General features: G+C 41.1%; 1 protein-coding gene across 1 annotated transcript in view; it reads right to left on the reverse strand.

The window, feature by feature from the left end:
* Window positions 1-5,648: 5,648 nt before the first annotated feature.
* insrb (insulin receptor b) overlaps window positions 5,649-19,967 on the reverse strand; it is a 79,167-nt gene continuing 64,848 nt past the window's right edge. The window contains exons 5-23 of the mRNA XM_044360924.1: window positions 18,787-18,926; window positions 18,393-18,537; window positions 18,055-18,269; window positions 16,889-17,015; window positions 16,444-16,694; window positions 15,778-15,945; window positions 15,483-15,681; window positions 13,615-13,747; window positions 13,078-13,231; window positions 12,705-12,853; window positions 10,867-11,023; window positions 10,361-10,457; window positions 10,002-10,069; window positions 9,631-9,860; window positions 8,489-8,599; window positions 8,201-8,363; window positions 7,850-7,979; window positions 7,610-7,744; window positions 5,649-7,001 (exon numbers count right to left, since the gene is read on the reverse strand). Coding sequence (XP_044216859.1) covers window positions 6,647-7,001; window positions 7,610-7,744; window positions 7,850-7,979; window positions 8,201-8,363; window positions 8,489-8,599; window positions 9,631-9,860; window positions 10,002-10,069; window positions 10,361-10,457; window positions 10,867-11,023; window positions 12,705-12,853; window positions 13,078-13,231; window positions 13,615-13,747; window positions 15,483-15,681; window positions 15,778-15,945; window positions 16,444-16,694; window positions 16,889-17,015; window positions 18,055-18,269; window positions 18,393-18,537; window positions 18,787-18,926 — 3,127 coding nt within the window. The 3' untranslated portion in view covers window positions 5,649-6,646. The remainder of the gene's footprint in view (window positions 7,002-7,609; window positions 7,745-7,849; window positions 7,980-8,200; window positions 8,364-8,488; window positions 8,600-9,630; window positions 9,861-10,001; window positions 10,070-10,360; window positions 10,458-10,866; window positions 11,024-12,704; window positions 12,854-13,077; window positions 13,232-13,614; window positions 13,748-15,482; window positions 15,682-15,777; window positions 15,946-16,443; window positions 16,695-16,888; window positions 17,016-18,054; window positions 18,270-18,392; window positions 18,538-18,786; window positions 18,927-19,967) is intronic.

The following is a 19,967-nucleotide window of genomic DNA, read 5'->3' on the forward strand; positions in this document are numbered from 1 at the left end:
TTCATCACTGAAAGTGTTTCGCTCTGTAACACCTTCAGCTTTACAGTCTAAACTTAAAAGATGCCAACAGTAAAGTTTTCTTTTTTTTATTTTTTTTTTTATTTTTTATTTTTTTAGCTTATTCAGGATTTTATCACTCGTGTGTCCTCTTCCTCAAAAGGATGTGCAGTGGTCTTTTCCAGTTTTTCACATAAAAAAAAAAAAAAAAAACAACAAAAAACACACATTCGCAAACTAAACACACGTCTCTTGTCAGGAAACGATTTTCGCACGACAACATCTGTGACAGGTGACGCGTTTTATTTTTTTTTTGTGACACGAGAAAAAGGCTTTTATGGGTGACGACATGCTGCTGCGAACGGGCGTGGTGGGTCGAATGTGTGACGTCATATTGGCCGACATTCGGAGCATGCATCGGATTAAGAGCAGGAAACGTTTCAGGCCATACATATACTGTATTACGTCTTGTTTCACAGGGTTATAACCCTCAGACTGGAGTTGTGCTGCTCCTGTTAAAAAAAAAAATACATCGACAGACTCGACTCTGCTCTTTTCTGTGTAGTGGGTTGTGTCATGAACAAAAAAAAAAAAAAAAAAGAAAAAAAAAGAGGAAAACAAAAAAAAATTCTATCTTTTCAAATTTAGAAAAAAGTTATATACACATTGATAACAATGTTAAATTCATAATGTACAAGAGTAGTAAAAGTTTACAGTCAGAAAAAGTAATTGTATTTGCCCTCCCTACTTTGGCTAAAAAAAATAGAAATCAACATCTCTAAAATGTAATACTTTTTTCTTTTCTTTAAAACAAAACAATAATACATACAATGCTTTGTTCTCACCCTGCACTGCGTTACGAGCATGCTCTGTCCAACCGCTTTTTTTTTTTTTTTTTTTTTTTTTCAGGTCATCAGAGTTCAACAAAACAAACCTAAACTTCCCTAAATCAAGTGCTTTCGTTTTTCAGGGGCCGAGGGGAATCTGCTGCTATTTACAGTTAAGAGCTTATTAATCAGGTTTTTTTTTTTCCTTTTGCTTTTTTGTGAAAATCATGGAGCTGGACGCACTTCAAATGGAAATCCCCCCCAATTGTAATGCGATCACTTGCTGCTAATCGTGGGGTGTTTTTTTTTGCATGTGCTTTGGGGTGTCGCTGTCAAAAACAGACTCATGATGGCTGCGGAGAAGCAAAAAAAAAAAAAAAAAAAAAAATCAGAAAGCGTCAAATTATCAAGCCGTCCGCTGGTACAGATAATTCATTTTCCATGCACAAAGCAAGCCAGAGCTTAGCAGAGTAGAGACACAAGTTCAACTTTTTTGGGTTTGTTTTTTTTTTTTCTTTCTTTTTTGGTAAAAATCATCAGTCATATAATCCCAAATTACAGTATATCTCTCACCAAGCAGGTAGAATGTTTTTTTTTCTCTGCAATTACAACTAAAGAAAACAGAATTCATAAAAACATAATTCATGTGTTTTCATTTCATGTTTGGAGGTCCTCTTTAGTGATTGGTGGAAACTCGCCAGTTCTGCGTGGGAGGGGGTCAGGTTTGGCCCGCTAGTCTGAGCAAGGCACTACGGGGTCGGAAGCCCCCGATTGCTTTGCCACCCCTGACCTGCAGCGCTCCCATCCAGCCGCTAGAGGGCAGTCCAAACTGCATCACTTCAGAGTGAGAGGAGGATTCCTGATTATCTTAAAAAAAAAAAAAGGGGGGGGGGGGGGGGGGGGGGGGGGCAGAAAAGATTTCAGATTTGTCAAAAGGGTGTTTGGGTTTTTGTTGCTGAAAACGTGTCCTTGGGCTTATCATCTCCATTTTGCTTTTTGTAAGGATGCTGAGAACTTGCGCTTCAGTCAGAGTAGATAAAAGGTAGGTAGGTAGCTCTTCTTTCTCCTTATCCTCTTTATCCTCCAACCACAAAGCATCAGGCCGCCTCCCTGAGACGAAAAGTTACAATCTAGATTTCATGTCTGTTAATAGTTCTTATGGCACACAGGATTGTCCCAGTCCAGCTTTTTTCCTTTGCAGAGGGGGCGGGGTAGGGGGTGGTGGGGGGGGTCCTCCTCTTTAAAACTTTTAACCAGCCCAGACGTCAGTGTCCTGATTAGCCATAACAGACCCAATCCATGGCATTGACAGAAAATAAAGGTTATCTCTTGATATTCACAGTAGAAAAAATATACATACAAAACAAAAAATCAGAACAGAGAAACAAATGAATGAACCAACGACTGGAGGAAAACGTTGGATTTGAACGCTAACTGTTTTGACCACAAAGAGACAGACATTGACAGACTGAAGAAGAGGAGTAGGGCTTTCTGCCAGACAACAGGTTTAGTCTTGATGTGATTTAAAAAAAAAAAAAAAAAAAAGCATGAGTGTCCAGGGCTTAGCTTGGTTAGCCTTGGCCGCATGTAGGTGATCACAGATATGCATTGAGAGTCACGAGACTTTAATTTTGTTTCACTCGTGCCCCCGACAATATCTACATACTGCAGGGGTCGATGAGAGCTTCCCTCTGGGACACAAGGAGAAGAAAAAACAGAAACAAAACAAGGGAGCAGAGGGATTAAATACACCACAGGGGAAAGGAATTCATCAGCAGTGTTGGTAATGTATGATAAAAGTGATATTATTTGAAATGATGGGATACTGAGTGACTGACGGGGGATGATTTCGGCTCTTTAGACTGATTCCTCCATATGCACTGAGGTAGACTCTGGCCAAACACAAAGACGACGACAATTACTAACTAACTAAACTAACTAACTAGCACTCCTCCTTTGCTTACCGCCGGCTACTCCGCCTACAATAACAAATTAGGCTCTTATATCGCTCCACTCTCAAAACACCTTAAAAATGCTCCACTAAAAAGCTAACTGTGTTCTTCTTATACAATGACAATGATCATAATAAAATAAATATCTGGTATTTCAAAGATATGGGCACCATCTTAATTAAAAATTGCATATGCGTGTGAACAACCACCACAAGAAAAGCAACCTAGATCGAGGTGGAGACGAGAGCTGTGTCCCACTTTCACCCTACATACTAATTCTGACCCGGATTTGGAGTATGTAGTGTGTTTTCATATACTATCTGTATGTAGTATTAGTATGTAATATGGAATTGTGACACAGCTATGGTCCACCATTTTTCTGTCATGTACACACAACTGATGGGCATCTGATTTTTTTTTTTTTTTTTTTTTTTTAATATATCTTTTTTTCTGCTTTTATTTCCCAAACTATGTCACAGATAATTTACAAAGTACAAAAGCCCAAGATTGTATCTCCTCAGAATAATTAGCTAAAATCAACATCATAACCTCGGGCGCCTCTGCGTGCTGACAGCACAGATTCTGGCCAATCCACAGTGTCACCGCTAAAGCACTGGGTGAACTTAGTGTTCAAACCTTACACTGAAACAAAAAAAATTTAAATTAAAATAAAAAAAAACTGCCCCAAAGACTCTTCTCTTCCACCGAAGAACATAGTTTAAACCCTACAAGCGCAAATGTAGATGTAAGCTTTGATTTCTAAACCTCTCTTAATACAAAGAGAGCACAGAGGCCTGGGTGTGTGTGTATGTGTGTGCGTGCATGTGTGAGTGTGTGTGTTTTACACTAGCCAATATAACTAGCCTGGACGTGGCTCTGGGTTTGAGAAGGCACTGGTAAAATATGGAGGCAGCTTCTCTGCTTTCTCTGACTCCAATTCTGTGGGTTCTCATTGTTGACAGAAAGCTGCCAACACTTTGGCTATATTGTAAGTGCTGAATGCTGTTCGGCTAGATTGGCAACCACACTGGTCTATGTGTCCAGAAAAAAAAAAAAAAAAAAAAAAAGTTCCTCTCTACTCGACTGCTGACTATCGCCTCCCACCTCATCGACTGACGTGGTTAGAAAGTGAGCGAAGAGCATTTACGGAGGATCTGCTGTGAAATGCTGTCGGCCTTTGGGCTCCGAGTGAGAGTCGTAGTGAAATCATGATCATAAAATATAAAACAAGAGGGGTCAGCGATGAGGACACCTGACTTTTCTGCAATCTGTAGCTTTGTGTCGCATTGTAAGGGTTCAGTTGACAGGAATGTTTCTGATTCCCGGACAGGAGGGACAAACACGTTGCTAAAACAAAGGTGATTTGACTTCAGGAAAATGTAACAGTGAATGTTTAAGAAATTTGTCTGCCACTGTATTTCTAGCAAATCAACTATTAAGAAATAAGAAGAAAAAAAAAAAAAAAGGTCTTTCATGTGAGTACTGATGGGGTGTGGTGATGGTATCAGCTTTGCCAGCAGGGAGGCAAAACAAGGGGACGAGGGAACGCGCAGTTCCGACTAAATCCTGGAATGTCAGACCTGAGTGAAATATCTGCTGCACACTGTGTCCTGGCTGCCTAACTGCATGTGATAGCAGAGAGAATAATAGGATTAACAATCACTCCCTCTCTCTCAGACACACTGAAAGACAGAGAGAGACTGCCTCTCTTTTTCTCTCTCTCTCTCTCTCTCTCTCTCCACTACCTGCTGTGGACTCGGAAAACAGTTGGAACTTTCCGTGTTTCTCCCCAGCCCTCCACCACAAAAACGTGGAAATTTCCACCGGCCTGATTTTGAGCAGTGGGTTCAGCAGCCAATGGGAAGCCTCAGGAAGACTGGAGGAGGGAGAGAGAGGGTGCAGGAGATGTGCAGTGCAGAGCAAACCGAACAGGACAACAATAAGAGGGGGGGGGGGGGTATGTGTGAATTTAATAAAACCCTCATTCTAACGCTGAGGTCCTGAATTGTGTCAGAAGGGGATGCTTTTGCTCACTACATTTTGTGGTGAACTTTTTGCACTGCTCCTAAACGGGACAAAAAGATACCGCGGGCTAAAACCCACCTCAGGGCAGGAAACTGTCATCCACTTCACCTGCTTCTGACTGAGAGCTGTTTACCCCCCCCCCCCCCTATTCTGCCCCGATCCAAGCAGCACCGACAGAACTGAATAGTAATTACTGAGCTAACGAAAGCGAGTAAAATCACCAGGCCAGGACGAGCTCTCGACACGCTCTCTAACCTCACTGACAGTTAACACCGACTTCAATGCAACCACGTGAAAGACATGATAAACCTGTGATAACAACACAAACTGTGGACCTAAACTCCAGCGTGATCTGACCAGAGAAAGACAGCAGACACAGAAGACAAACACATCAGGTGCACTGCGACCTAGAAAGACCTCATTCCCCTTTTATAAAGCTTTTTTTTTTTTTTTTGGTTATTCCGTTGTTGTTGTTTTTTTTTCTCGTTTGTTTCGTTGTAGTAAAGTTGCCTCCAAATATTGACAGCTCTCAGTGGGAACGAGGTTTATAAAAAAATGATGCAGTGAGTTGACAATATTTTAGGGCTTTTCCCCTTTTTCCCATCCATGTGGTCAGACTACTCGAGGGGGGGCTGGAGGCCTAAGACACAGAGAGCACTGATGGTAGATTAGTGTGATTTCTGGGGCTATAAAAATAAGAAAATTTAAAAAACCCAGAAAGAAAAAACCTGGCAAAAATAAAAACTAAATACTAGCAAAGCTTCTGATGAAAAATATTACAAATATGAACTATTTACAAAAACATCAATATGTCATATATTATATATAAAATATTGGTACATTGATACCAATATTCCATATATACTATATATATTATATATATTTATATATTTCTATACCCACTAAAATATATCAAAGCAGCAGCTATTGGTCAGTCTGAGGAACTCCTTTGTCCAATTCTTAACTGTTTAAATATCCTTCAGCCATATAGTGAGGACACAGAAATAAAACTGAGAAAGAAAAGAGAGAAATAGAGAAAATAACAATAAAAGCAAATAAATTAAAACTATTCAGCAAACACCCGATGAATCTGTGTGTAGTTTGGAATTCTGCAGAACCAAAAAAAAAAAAAAAAAAACGAAAACAAAACAAAAACAACATTCCTCTACGAATAGATGTTTGTTCTAGGATCAAGTCTTTGCAAGTCATCCCACCGTTTCCAAACAGTTCCAAACTGATTAAGTCATTGTTCAAAAGGAAATTAGTATAAGCGCTGATAGACACTTCTCTTTGTTTATAGGCCACGTATAAAAAGGCCACTATCTGAGTAAAAAGATTTCACTTGGAGAAAAAAAAACAAAACAAAAAAAAAAAAAACAAAGCACAGAAATGTGGAAATGCAGATTGGTGGGTTGCGGGAGAAAAGGAGGGACAAGTCTTGAAGAGGTTCAGCGTAAGCAGCCTTGTGGTTGTCTAAGGTTTGTTGTGTTCACAGTTTTTTTTTTTTCTCTTTTTCCATCACAATGAGTCCTGGAAACGTGGCAATAGTGAAAAACAATAGATAGGTAATATGGTAATAGAAAGTCCAATGTGTTGTGGAGGAAGTTAAAAAAGTGTTACACCATGTTTGCATCCCTTGCTTGCCTGTGTTTGGCAGCCATGAGGAAGAAAAATAAAAAGTCCTGAGATCTGTGTCTTTTTCGAAGGGTTTCTCCAAGAATAAGAAAAATCATTAGAAAATAAAAAGAGAGGAACATGAAGGATACAGAAAAAAATAGACTGGAAGAGAAAGAAGGATGGGAGGGGAGGGGCAGTTAAACGAGTTCATTTAGGAAACAGGAAATGTTAGGAAGGGCTGGATCTGGGCAACGATAAGATTCGTCCGTTTTTCTTGCCACCGTTCATGTGTGTGTAGGGGACATGCTCCTCATAGTTCCCCCTGAGGGCCACCGAGGGCCCGCTGTCCCTGCCTAAGCTCTCCTCTCTCTGGGAGTATGAAGACGGGTCCAGGGGGATGCTCTCCATGTTGTCCAGGTCCAAGTCAAACTCCTCTGTCTCGGGGACTTTGTTCTCCTCGCTGTAGAAGAAGGAGACCTCCTGGAAAGACGGGTGCAGGTCCTCCCGCAGCATCTCGATGATCTCGTGGAACATCGGCCGCATCTTCGGATTGTACTGCCAGCACATCTGCATTAAGCTGTGCCTGGAAAGGGGATAGCACGGCAGAAAAATGGAGACAGAGCTTGACACAGGAAAATCATATTTCTATAGAAATGGCTGCTTGGAAGGTGACAGATCATCATGCTGAATTGTATGACAGAGCACATCCAGAAATACAGGAGCGCTACCTGTTACTACAGTAAAATACGTCTTTGACAGATTTACTGTATCAGGCACATACTGGGCCTAGTGAGACTAAATGTGCTTTTGAATCTAAAAGTATAAAGTAGTTTCTGATAGTTAATAATACAGATTTCTACCGAATCAGCTTCAGCTAAAGGAACAGTGGGAATCTTCCATGCAGCAGTAGGTAGCAAGCAATTATTCCCAATTACTATTTGATTCTGTTAATACTACTGTATATAATTTGGTTACTTTCAAAATGTCTATCAGCAGGAAAAGCTACATTGAAAAGTTTGTAGATCAAATTTCCTTATTTTCCACAGCTCAGTTTAAATATTATTGTGTCCCAAATTCAATAAATAGAAGTTATCAAGTGGGTTCCTTCCATCTGAGATACTGTGTGAGATTATCAGAACAAAGTAATAACTTGAGCTGCCACACGAGCAGTTTTGGGCTTTATTTACTCACATCCTCTCAGGGCAGTTGTCAGGCCGGTCCAGGTATCCTCCGTCCATGACAAATTTGAGAACCTGCTCGTTGGATAAACCCTGGTAAGGCTGCTCTGCTAGTGTACTGATCTCCCACAGTACAACGCCAAATGACCTGCAAGACACACACACGCAAGAAAATGTGATCAAATGCATTAGTGATGTAATCGGGATTGCAGGACAACTCCTGAGGTGTGAGGTGTGACCGCTGGTGACCTACCAGCAGTCAGAGTGGGCGGTGAAGACTCCATCTTTCAGAGACTCTGGAGCCATCCACCTGACAGGAAGCAGGCCTTTGCCTCCTTTACGGTAGTAGTCAGTCTCATAGATGTCTCGCGTCATACCAAAGTCTATGAGAGAGAGATTGAGAGAGAGAGAAAGAGCTCAGTACAAGGTGATGACTTTGATTGTTGGTGACAATACATGCAGGTACTGATCTAAATATATTGCAACATCTTCATCTGTAAGCAAGAAACCAGTTCAATTCAACTAAAACACAATCTAACTAAACAAATTGAAAAATGCGATATGAACAACAAGGAAACCACAACAAGTACAAGATATGCGATACCTCCAATCTTGACGGTGAAGTCCTCTGCCACCATGCAGTTCCTGGCTGCCAGGTCTCTGTGGACAAACTTCTTGGCGTTGAGGTAGGCCATGCCGTCTGCAATTTCTGCAGCCATCTGGATCATCTCCTTCAGCGTAGGTGGAGGACGGCCTGATGGGTTGTTCTACAAAAACACACACATACACAAGACAGTTATACAGTCTGTCAATATATTATATATATATATATGTATATGTGATGCGTGGACGTATATCTAAACCGTTTTCTTGGGTTCTCAGTGACACATACCTCAGAGTCTGGCCTGAGACTCCGCAAGTAGCTCTTCAGGTCCCCGTGGGTCATCAGCTCCATCACTACCAGGGTGGGCTGACCTTTGGACACCACACCTAACAGACGTACCTACATAGAGGAATGATAAAAACACACATGGTTATGCACAAGGGAAACTCTACCAAACCCTGTTTACGCTTTAACTGACTGACTAGTACACACACTTTTCTATTATAATCAGAAACTACACAGCAAACAGCCTGAACCAGCATCTCATCTCTTGTTGGGAGGTAAAGTATTAAAGACATTTTAATTAACTTAATTCAAATCTGCAGATAAACTTCCAAATCTGACCTATAGTGCAGTCTTTTGAACAATGATTCATTCTGTGCAGATGGTTTGTTCAAATCTAGTAACTGGGGTGGCTGTGGCTCAGGAGGTAGAGCGTGTCGCCCACTAATCGGAAGATCTGTGGTTTGATCCCCACCATGTTGAGGTGTTCTTGGGCAAGATACTGAACCCCAAATTACTTCCGGTGGCTGTGCCGTCAGTGAGTGAGCGTGTGTGTGAATGAGCATTAGAAACTCCTCCTGATGAGCAGGTTGGCACCTTGCATGGCAGCCTCTGCCATCAGTGTATGAATGTGTGTGTGAGAATGGGTGAATGTTGGCATGTAGCGTAAAGCGCTTTGAGTGGTCTGAAGACTAGAAAGCAGCTATATAAATGCAGCCCATTTTTTATCATTTAACTGATAGCAAAAGGGTTGCAACCATATATATATACATATATATTATGACTATTAATATTATTCCCTTACACCTCAGCATGTTTTTTTTTTGTTTGTTTTGTTTTTTTTACAGCTGACAGCACAACATACGGTAGTTTAATTGATATTTAGCAGGTTGTTTCATAAAGTAGTAATGGTAAGCACAATTGCTTACCAAGTGTGAATATCTGTTTAGGGAGTCAAACTGTGTGTCAATATGGCAGCATCAACACAACAAGCGAGTCATGATTCTGTGAGTCATACATGTTCATGCTGGTTTCTAAAGTGACTGAAAGCAGCGATGCACTGTAATTCACAAGTGTATGGATAGCTTTCCTCTCAGTGATGAAGCTGTAAGAGGAGACAGTTTGAAAGGTGTCATTGAGCCTCGTACCACGTGGTGACAGCTGAAAGCCTTCATGACGGACGCTTCGTTGAGGAACTCGATCCTCTCTCGCAGGCTGGCCGATTCATTGACTGTCTTGACTGCTACACGCGTATCCGGGTCTCCTTTGACGATGTCCTTGGCAATTCCTTCGTACACCATGCCAAAGGAACCTTGACCCAGCTCTCTGAGCACCGTGATCTTTTCACGCGGTACCTCCCACTCATCAGGAACATACACTACACGAAACAAAGACACAATTTTCATTGAGTAATTTATCACAATCTTTTTAAATATAGGTTCAATTATTTCACGCTGGCTCACATCCAAATGTGTTGCACTTGCTATTCTTTGTAATTTAGTTATGATATCTTTCTTACCATCATTGGCGCTGAGGTACTCAGGGTTTGAGGAGGCGATAAGAGGTCCTGTCGGGCCTTCTGTTTGCCTGTAACACAACCACAGAAAGCTGTCTGAGATACTGAAAACTGTATTTACATACAAACTTTATCCACTATGTCCAGACCTTCTTGCTTTGTACAGAATCTGTCTAGTTTATTTGTCCTGTCACAACAAATTGATCAAAGTATTCAAACTTAACACCCTCAACTTCAAATCCTACAAAAGGTTTATTCATTTCAGCTAAACAAAATAAGCACTGCTCCTTCTCTGATGTCATATGGCATCTGCACAGATTATGTATTCAGCAGGATGGATCATTCTGATCAAAAGATCTTACTTCTTCTTGAAGATCACAAAGACTCCACCTCCCACGAACAGCAGCAGGATGAAGCAGATGACTGGACCAATCACAACACCAAATAAACCAGGATCCTCTGCAATAAACACAGCAGTCATTGGTCAGTTTACTTGGAAGACTGCAGAGTATGGAAGACAGATCAGCAGTAAAGAACAATAATGTGTATGTAACAATAATGGTTATTAAATATCTTGCATGTCTATCTCGCATCAGAATTTAGGGACAAAAAAATTCCAGAAAATTCAGCACATTTTTTCTTTTTTTTGTCCAATAAAATAAAACATGAAACAAACGTCTAGAGATTTTGTTCTGAGCGAAACATAAAAGCGTTCAGTTTTACAGTTACAGTTTGGCTTGTTAGAACTCGCCTCGAGTCAAAGGCAACAGCGTGTAAGCAGTTTATGAACTTCCAGATGCATGTGAATAATGTATGACAGTTATACATGTGAGTTCAGTTAAGTCGAAGCTATAGCCTCCAGCCTTACTGTTGGGCATGGAGAAGTAAGTGGTTTCTGTGAAAGAGCCATTTCCTGCCAGCGAGGTAGCACGGATCCTCACGCTGTAGTTTCCAGGTTGCACAAGTGAAAGCTTCGTGCCACCTGACTTCAGGTAGGCCGGACGAGACACACAAGCTGTGTGAACCTGAAGGAAAAAAAACAAATCACTTCAACATAAGGAATCATGAGGAATAATTCATTCATCTAACTGAAACTGAAATTTAAAGTCATGGCAAGCCATTTTACCAGAGTGGGGCCAACTATCTGTTTAAACTGCAACACATCATCTCCTTTTGTAGATCTGACTCATTTTCATAAGAGTGCAGAATTGTATTTTCACTTAACTGTTCTTTGCCAGATGTGGCCTGTTAATCAAGAGCAATTTTGAGATTTGGTGTCCTGACTAAGGACAATAAGAAGAACCTCAGATTGAAGGCCACTCTTGAACCCGAGTCACTCCACTACACGCACTCACATCTGGGAGCAAGTCACCAATTGTGCATATTCTAACTGGGTTTACTCTTAACAAAAACATTAGATAACAATAATGGAAGTGTGTAAAAAGTGGAAACACTGTAGGGAACAATGTAAAAGACCTATTTTGGGATGCATCAATATAAACCCATACAAGCTGTTCATTTTAGGTTGACTCAAATAAGAATTATTAATATGTGTCCTTCAGCAATGACTTGCTTTAATCCAAATAAGAAATAAACACTTTTGTCAAACTCTAAAACTCTTACAAGACTGCAAGAATTAATAAATCATTTTATATGGTGTCATTACAAAATATACATTGAATGAAAAAAGGAATTGTTAGGCTTTTGTCAGCGTACTATTTATATATAATTTTGAGTTTACATATTGTAGGTGGCAGATATAGATGATGAAATACTACAAAATTGTGTTTTAATATACACAACTTTTGATATGCAGGCCAATTAACAGACCAGTCAGCCAGAGGTCTGCATTAAAAATTTATATTTAGTATTATTCACCTTTTATGTTACGTTTTGCTATATGCCACCACTGTGCTGGTAACCGAATAATTAAACTGAATCTCCGTCATGCTGTAAACATGATCCTTAAATAAACACCAGATCAGTTTGTTTTGGCTGCAGTGTGTGTTAATAAGTGTGTTCTCAGCGCAGTGCACTGGAGAAGTCGTCTGAGATGCCAGTCTATCCCTGCCACTGCATTCTAGTCTTCCTTCCTGCCTCTGTCACTATGGTAACAGAGCTGCTACTGGCTCCTAGGGTCAGGCAGTGCAGCAATGAATAGCAATGAGAGATGAATTCACACATTTGCTGCACGTAAACAACAACAACAACACACATACTCACTTACACACTCACACTGTCACAGACAAGCACTTATGCGCACAGATACACAAAAATAATAATATGCAAACACACACACACACGGCAGAAAACATCAACACACACACAGTGGCAGCATTGGGAGTTTGTAAACAACTATTTCCTTTGTTCCTCTCTCCATATAAGGAACAGACAAAATTTGAGTGTATACAGCAATCCTTTCCTTTCATGCCTGCTTCCACTCCCCAGAGTCTACCCAGATCACTTCTTGTTCTGTCTGCATTTCTTCTCACCTCCATCCACGTTCTCTTGCGTGCCTGTCTCCCTTTAAGCCTACTGTTTCTACTTCCTACAGAGTATATCAAGATTATTGCTAGCGGCTCTCTCCCTCCCTCACCTCTGTTGCCTCCATTTTCTTGAAAAACAGTCATCTGATCCCTCTTTGCTCCTTTTTTTCCCCCCTGTATCCTCACTCTCTAAAAAAGTTCAGTGATGGTTGGTACTGACCTCCGTGTCTCCAACCTTCCTGTAGAACACCTCATACAGGATGATGAGGCCATTAGGGGAGCGAGGTGTGTTCCATTTAATGAACACAGAGGAAGGCTCGCCATTCATTATCTCATGGGTCACAGGGCCTGGGATGTCGTCTGCTTTCTCTGCAGGTACCAGACAAAGAAAATCACATAACATGTGTACAGTACAAAGCACTCCATTTCTACATTGTTCTGAGTGTGGAAACTTTTTGTTTTGGGGATCTAATTGAGTTTAATTGGATAACCTCTGGCCTATATTAATGCTAGCTGGACAGGGTGTATGTATGTCAAAAGCATGCATATACAGTATGTATTTACATAAGTGTAAGATTTGTATTTGGTCTTACCCTCTGGCATAGTTCTAGCACTGACGTAAGTAGCCATGCTGCAACGTTTGAGGTCCGTCGGATGGTTGCAGGCCATAATCTCTATCTTATAACTAGTAAAGTGGTGCAAGTTGGAGATGACGGTCGACTCTTTTGAATACACCTTTAGCTCCACCTGAGCAGAAAAAACAAGAGATCTAATTGGCCAAAAAGTGTCTGACTTTATGGCTATACTCAAATCATATCACATTCAAAACAATTTACTTGAACAACCAATTTCCCCCGTACTGCAGTCATATCAAATACTAGTTTATTATAACATTAAGCCAATATAAACAATGTTTCATGGAGTATCACATCTTCCTAAGTTGAAAGAAAATCACAGAACAGGAAATAAGTTATTTTTTAGAGGAAAGTTTTCACTTTGACAGATTTTGCTTCAAATAATTTTGAGCGACTGTGTTTAACCCGGAATATAGGATAGAAAACTCAATGACAAGTGATCTGACATACAAAAACATAATTTGTAAAGTATACAACATATTAAGTGTTTGAGACCTTGGATCCCTCTTCATCCTCATCGTCTGGTGCGGCTGTGGTGGAGTCATATAGCAGGTTGGGGGCTGTGGTAAGGAAGAAAGGGGTTTGGGTGGCGTTGGCAACTCCCACTGAGCGTCGCCGACGAGATGGTCTAGAGAAACAGAGCAACACATAAAGCTGTTAGTAAAGGTTAGGTAAAATGCTACAAAGAACACAAACTGGAGAAAACTTAAATTCTCTGACATGAATGATGAAGATGAGCCAGGATAAATTATTGACACAACAGTCAATATCATTTTGAGAGATTTTGACTCTGGCAGATGGCGGACAGAGCAGCAGTGCAGAGGAGGCCAATAAGGACCTCTGCTCACACTAACCTTTACAGTGTGTAGCAAGTCTGACTGCATGACATTTATCCACTAATACCCCCTACTGCCCTGCTGGAAGAAGTACCAACACTGACCACTAGGTGGTGCCAATAAGCAAAGTCCACTTAACTTACAGTGGTAATGAGTGTAATCCCACCACAGAGGCTATAAACTTAAATCAATTCAGACACAGACAACCTGGAGGGCATCTCAGTGTAAGATCATGATGTAGAATCACTGTCTATGAGAAGGAAAATATTCTCCCTTCCTTCAAAAACTACCTCTGTTAAGTATCTTTGAGAAGTTCTTTGAGCACTTCACCTCATGCTACTGCAGTGAGGCCTCTCCTTCCCTGAGCGGGAACATGTAGGACTGAGTTAATGTTGAACCGATACTTGCTCAGGTAAAGAGAAAAATACAAAACTTCCTGCATCCCTTTGCGTGATGGAAAAAGAAAGCACAAAGTTCTTTGTGTACTTCAGTTTATGGAGCTGACCTTGGCCAATACAACAGCATGGGTTCAAAACCCAGCTGAGGTGTGTGTGAGTTTGAGTGTTTGTGAGTGTGTGTCCAAATGGCAGTCTGCATGACTGCACCCCTGACTGGCATGAATGATAATGGGCACAGTAATCACTCCCCTAGGGAAGCGGAGGGACTGACTGTGGGTGTTTGTGTGTGTGTGTGTGTGTGTGTCAGGAGAGAGGGTAGGGGCACCGGGGCCCAGACAATCAGCACCTCCCACCCTAAGCCCCCCACAGTAGTGCCCAGTACAAAAACAAGGGTCTACATAAACCACACACACACGAATGGATGAGACAGAGCTGGCACAGAGACATTTTAACACACACATCATGGTGGCCGAGACAAAAGAAGAGTGGTCTTGTCTGGCTGGATCAAGGGGCTCCGGCGCTGCTGCTGCTGCACCGCCACATACAGCAACTAATAAAGCAAGAAGCTCCTCTCGATGCTTAACAAAATGTACTGAGTTTTGAATGTGTACAAGTTTTTGAAACAGGTACACATTTATTTAAAGATGTGTAGGTGACCTTTAGCGCAGTCAGTGTGACAAGAAAGAAGTTTTAAGTTGGCCTGAACTTGTTTTAATTGTTCAGTCAAGAATTTTAACAAGAATGATGATTTGATTACTTCAACCTTTTCAAGTCTGAATTAAACATTCATTACTTAAAAGATTAATTTTCAGTGGTGATGGGGTGTGTCATCATTTTTTGACCTCTTAAATACTGTGTGAAATAAAACATTTCAAAATATAAACTGTTAAGATTCAGATTTTTCTGAGGTCAAGAGTCAAACTCTTTTGTTCATTTGTTGACCCCCCATGAAAGTCATCGTTGCTCAATGGTAAACAAAAGCAGCAGCCTGACTAAAAGAGAAACTTGTAGTCTTTAAAAACTTAGGGGGACCACCAGAATCAATAAAATCACTAGTTATTTCAAGTTAAAACTAAAATGACTGACAACAAAAAAAGAAGTAAAATGTATTATAACACAGACAGCGTACCTGCTCTCAAAGACTTCATTGTGGAGGTAGTCTTCGAAGGTCTTGCGGTACTCTATCTCCTCCTGCTCCTTCTTAAGCTGGATGTCTGTCTTGGGGCAGGCGCAGCACTTGCCGCCTAAGGTGGGCTCGTCTGTGTGGTTCCACTTCTGCTCATCCTCACTGTCCAGGTGGGTCGGGGTACGAGATGGCAGCTTCATTCCTGAGTGGGACGAGGAAATTCAGGAGTGTGGAAAAAGTGACACAAACAAAAGTGAGCTTAGCTGATCTGTTTGTGAACAGTCTTCTGGATACTCACCTTGTAGACAGTAGTCAAACTTGTAGAGGTCGCTGTCCTCAGGCTGCTTACGACAGATGACCCGGTAGTGGGTGATGTTGCCGTTGGGGTTGGTGGGAGGCTTCCACTTCAGGATGATCTGAGAGGAGGAGTTGGAGGAAGAAATGGGGTCCAGAGGCACGGAAGGCTCTGAGGGAGACAGAGGAAGACAGAGAGACAATAGTCAGGATTGCGTTAATATTATATGACCTTCGTTATAAAGATTATCTCAACTGCTTAAGCGTATTTCCTGAAACACTGTTCTCCAAATGTTAAACACAATCATAACATTATTCATAGTTCTGCAGAAGGCTTTACTCAAAACTTGATTCAAATTTAAACAAATTCCTCACATGATCAGTTCATCATTGACGCCATAGCAAACTTTTCTTTTATCATCACCCAAAGGTAACCTGTGGAGGTTTTGACTGCCAGTGGCACTATGGAGCAACGATTTGATTAGGTTCCTGTTTTGTTTGTACATTTACACGCATGTGAGTGCAGGTGACGCCATTCACATTCCTTTTATACTCTAGTCAGCTAAACAGTATCCATCAAATCCAACTTCCAAAGCAATGTACAAAGTCTCTTATAAAAAAAACCTGTGTTTTGATGTGTGTGCGTGTTTTTTTCAGCGCAGCAACTCACTGGAGGCGTTAGTGCGGACGTAGATGATCTCGCTCTTGGCTCCGTGAACCTGGTGCTCATCAGATGCAGACAGTTGGGTTTTAACCATGATGGCGTACTGCGTCCAGGGCTTCAATGGTCGGATTAGGTGCCCCGGCTCGACCTGCTCCTTGCTGTCTGTGACACGGGCGGGTGGGTCAACATCAGCAATGACCCAGCTGTTAGAGCCGCACGCGTCCTGCCCATCAAACTCCGTCACGTTTTTATATGGCCTGGAGATGAGGGAAAGAAAGTCATCAACTATAAGAAGGATAGCAGTATCACTGTAGCTTATTGGGCAAGGTAAAGTCAGTCGTATTGAGCATAATGCTTGCTCATTATGACTAACTGCTATAATTTTATTTAACTTTCGTGTGTGTTATGCCGTGTTATGAAAAAAAACCTATGATTTTTCTTGGATACTTACGCCTCTTTGTAGAGAACCATAAAGCCCAGCAAGTCTCTGAAGTCTAACGGCCAAAAGGGCTCCCACTTCACCATAATCTTATTTGATGTGGTCTTGATCAAGGTGAATTTCAGCAGCTTGGTCTCACCTAAGGGACAAAAACAACGAAACAGACGATGCTCAGCACATGCCTTCGGTAAAAGAGCAAATGAACAGTAGAACATCAAACATGCTGCCGCTTCCCACTTTTGAGGTCCAGGCAATCACAACGTAATAGTTAAAACAAATATAAGAAATAACAGGATTTCTGCACAAACATCACAGACAGTAGGGATGTCCTGATGAGTTTTTTTGATCAGGTTTTTTTTGTACTTAATCCAAGTGAAGTTCTTTAATGTTGAGTGTCTGTGATATTAAGTCCAATCTAATACTTCTATTTTTTGAAAAAAATGTGTATTTAGCCCTAAGAAGGCACAAATTAAAATCAGTAAAACCAAAAAGATATATTTGACAGCTGAAATGCTTTGAATTAAAAAAATATAGCTGCGTCAAAACTTTTCTTTAACATTTTTCTATAGGCTTTAGGTGTTGCATATATTCCTTTGATGTTTTGTATATTTTTCCTGTAGGAAGTAGTGCTGGGACATTGTCTCTTCATCTACAGCTTGAAAAATTACAGAAGCTCAAATGAGCTGTCAACCAGCAGCATAACTTAGTTGTACACCTGCAAACTGTATCTCAGCCCGAAGCAGCTTGCTTGTTTTGCTCGCTGACACTGGCTGTCTGTATGGACACATTATTTAATGTCATTCAGCACCTGGCTGCTTTTATTTCTCAGTTGATTTACTGACAACACTGTGCATTAAGAGCATGTTACAACGTTATCATACAGCATGGGATACTACAATACATTTAGTTAACAGGCTGTAATGCATGTACTCTCAGCCTTAAGAGCTAAAAAGAGCAACGCTAAGATAGTAAAAGCAAAACGAAACAGAAATCTTTTTAAATTTGATTGAAAAATAAATTAATTATAGTTGTATTGCAAGCATTAAACATGCAATGGCTAAAATATTTACATTTTAAAAGAATTTTTATCAGTAAGGTACTTTACCACCACCTCGATGGTAAAGTACCATCCAGCCCATAAACAATCAAATGACATCAAGTCTGACTGGTTTTCTTACAGGAGGCTTGGTCCCCGTTGGTGCGAGCAGCGATGTCACTCTTTTGGTTGCGCTCTTTGGCTCCTGTTATCTCCTCCATCTTTCTGATTTCAGACATGCAAAGTTTAGAGTTGTAGTGGAAGAAGGTACGACCACGCAGGATGGTCAGGTTGTGTTTGGACCAATCCCACAGCTCACGCAGGTTCTGGTTGTCCAACGCAAAGAAGGCGTGGGTACTAGATGAAAGACAGAGAAAGAAATTAATGTGCTATGTAGGATAGACTGTTTATTGAAATGTACATACCTGCAGAGGAGAGGAGAGGAGAGGAGAGGAGAGGAGAAGAGAAGAGAGGACTTACTCTCCCTCAAGATGCTCCCCTCTGATGATGCGTAGTTTGCGGAGGAAGGAGAGAGAGACCAGGGCGTATGCTCTGCGAACAGTCAGGTAGCCTGTGATCTCCTCAATCTGGCCCAAACTAGCCTCCAACTCAGCTGCTATGTTATCTGCAAGGAGACAGACAGTTGGTGAGCCACTAGGTGATGGCAGAAGACAGATGGTCAGACAGACAGCATATCTGCTACAGTTAAAAGACACAGACACACAGGCAGGAAATATAAATCGAGCCATAGAGAAAGTATATGGTTGGAAGTTCTGATAAAGAGAGAAACGGAGAGACAGAGATGGAGGAAGAGGAGACGGAGATAGTGAGTGAGGCTGAGCCTGAGCAGGTGGTGAGGTGTAGTAGTACTCACTCCCTCCACGAATCTTGATGATCATGTTGCCGTGGAGAACGGTGCAGCCTCTCAACGCCTGGGCAGAAGTTACTGAGTCAATTGTCTTATTTCCCACACATAGTTTAGGACACAGGCCTGCACACGGCGAACAGGTCAACCTACACAGAGAGAGATACACATCAACATCCTAATGAATGAGGTGAGGGTGTTTGTGTAAAGCACAAAAACTTAACGTCATTTACAGACACAAAATACTCAGCTGAGGCTGCAATGTTCACGAGAGAGACATTATGTCACAATCATTTTTAAACGCATGATCGGAGACGTCATGGAAACGTGGCAGAGCAATGCCTTAAGTGGAAGCAGACAACAAACTGGTTTTCGAAAGAGGAAAACACAAAAAATACCATGAATGTTTCTGTGCGTTGATATCAGAAATGGAATGGAGCAGGATTGAATGGTATGAGGCAGGAATGCTCAATGACGTACTGGCGTGGCGTGGGTTGGGACCGAGGATGACATTGCATTTTCAAACAACAAGGCTGAATCTGTTCAGAGGAATTTAACCGATATAAACTTGTTATACTGACTGGAATCTATTCATATAAGTCATATCCACTCACACATGCAGGCAGATATCTAGCCTCATATCTGAGTTTGTGATGGTGTTTGCAATTTTTATCTTTTGTTCTCTTGCATTCTATATAAATTGAAATGTAATAAATAAGGTTATAAAACACAATTTTTACTTGATTTGACTGAATATCAAATAAAGATTTTATAATAGCTGTAGTGACAGCAAAATACATTAGAGCAACAAACTCTACAGAGAAAACTGCTTAAATATCAGCAGTAGTGAGTTTAAGGTTTCCCAAACCAATCAACTCAAATGAGAAACAAACAGAACCTTGCAATTCAATGAATGAGCTGATGTATTCAGAGGTGAAACTCTGTAATTCTCTCAATTAATTTGATAAGTCCTATTATGAATCCATAGGCTTTTAGGAGTAGAATTAGATTATGCAATCTCTCATCCACATCTGAGCCTCCTTCATTTTTATTAGCTCTGGGGGATAGAAGAGAGAGCGTTTTCACCCTTTGCTTCAAATTCATTCTGTTGCACATGCTACACACACGCACGCACGAATGCACACACACAGAGTACAATCACAGACAACAAAAACAACATGACTGCAACA

This window comes from Thunnus albacares, chromosome 9 (assembly GCF_914725855.1).
Source record: "Thunnus albacares chromosome 9, fThuAlb1.1, whole genome shotgun sequence".
NCBI lineage: Eukaryota > Metazoa > Chordata > Actinopteri > Scombriformes > Scombridae > Thunnus > Thunnus albacares.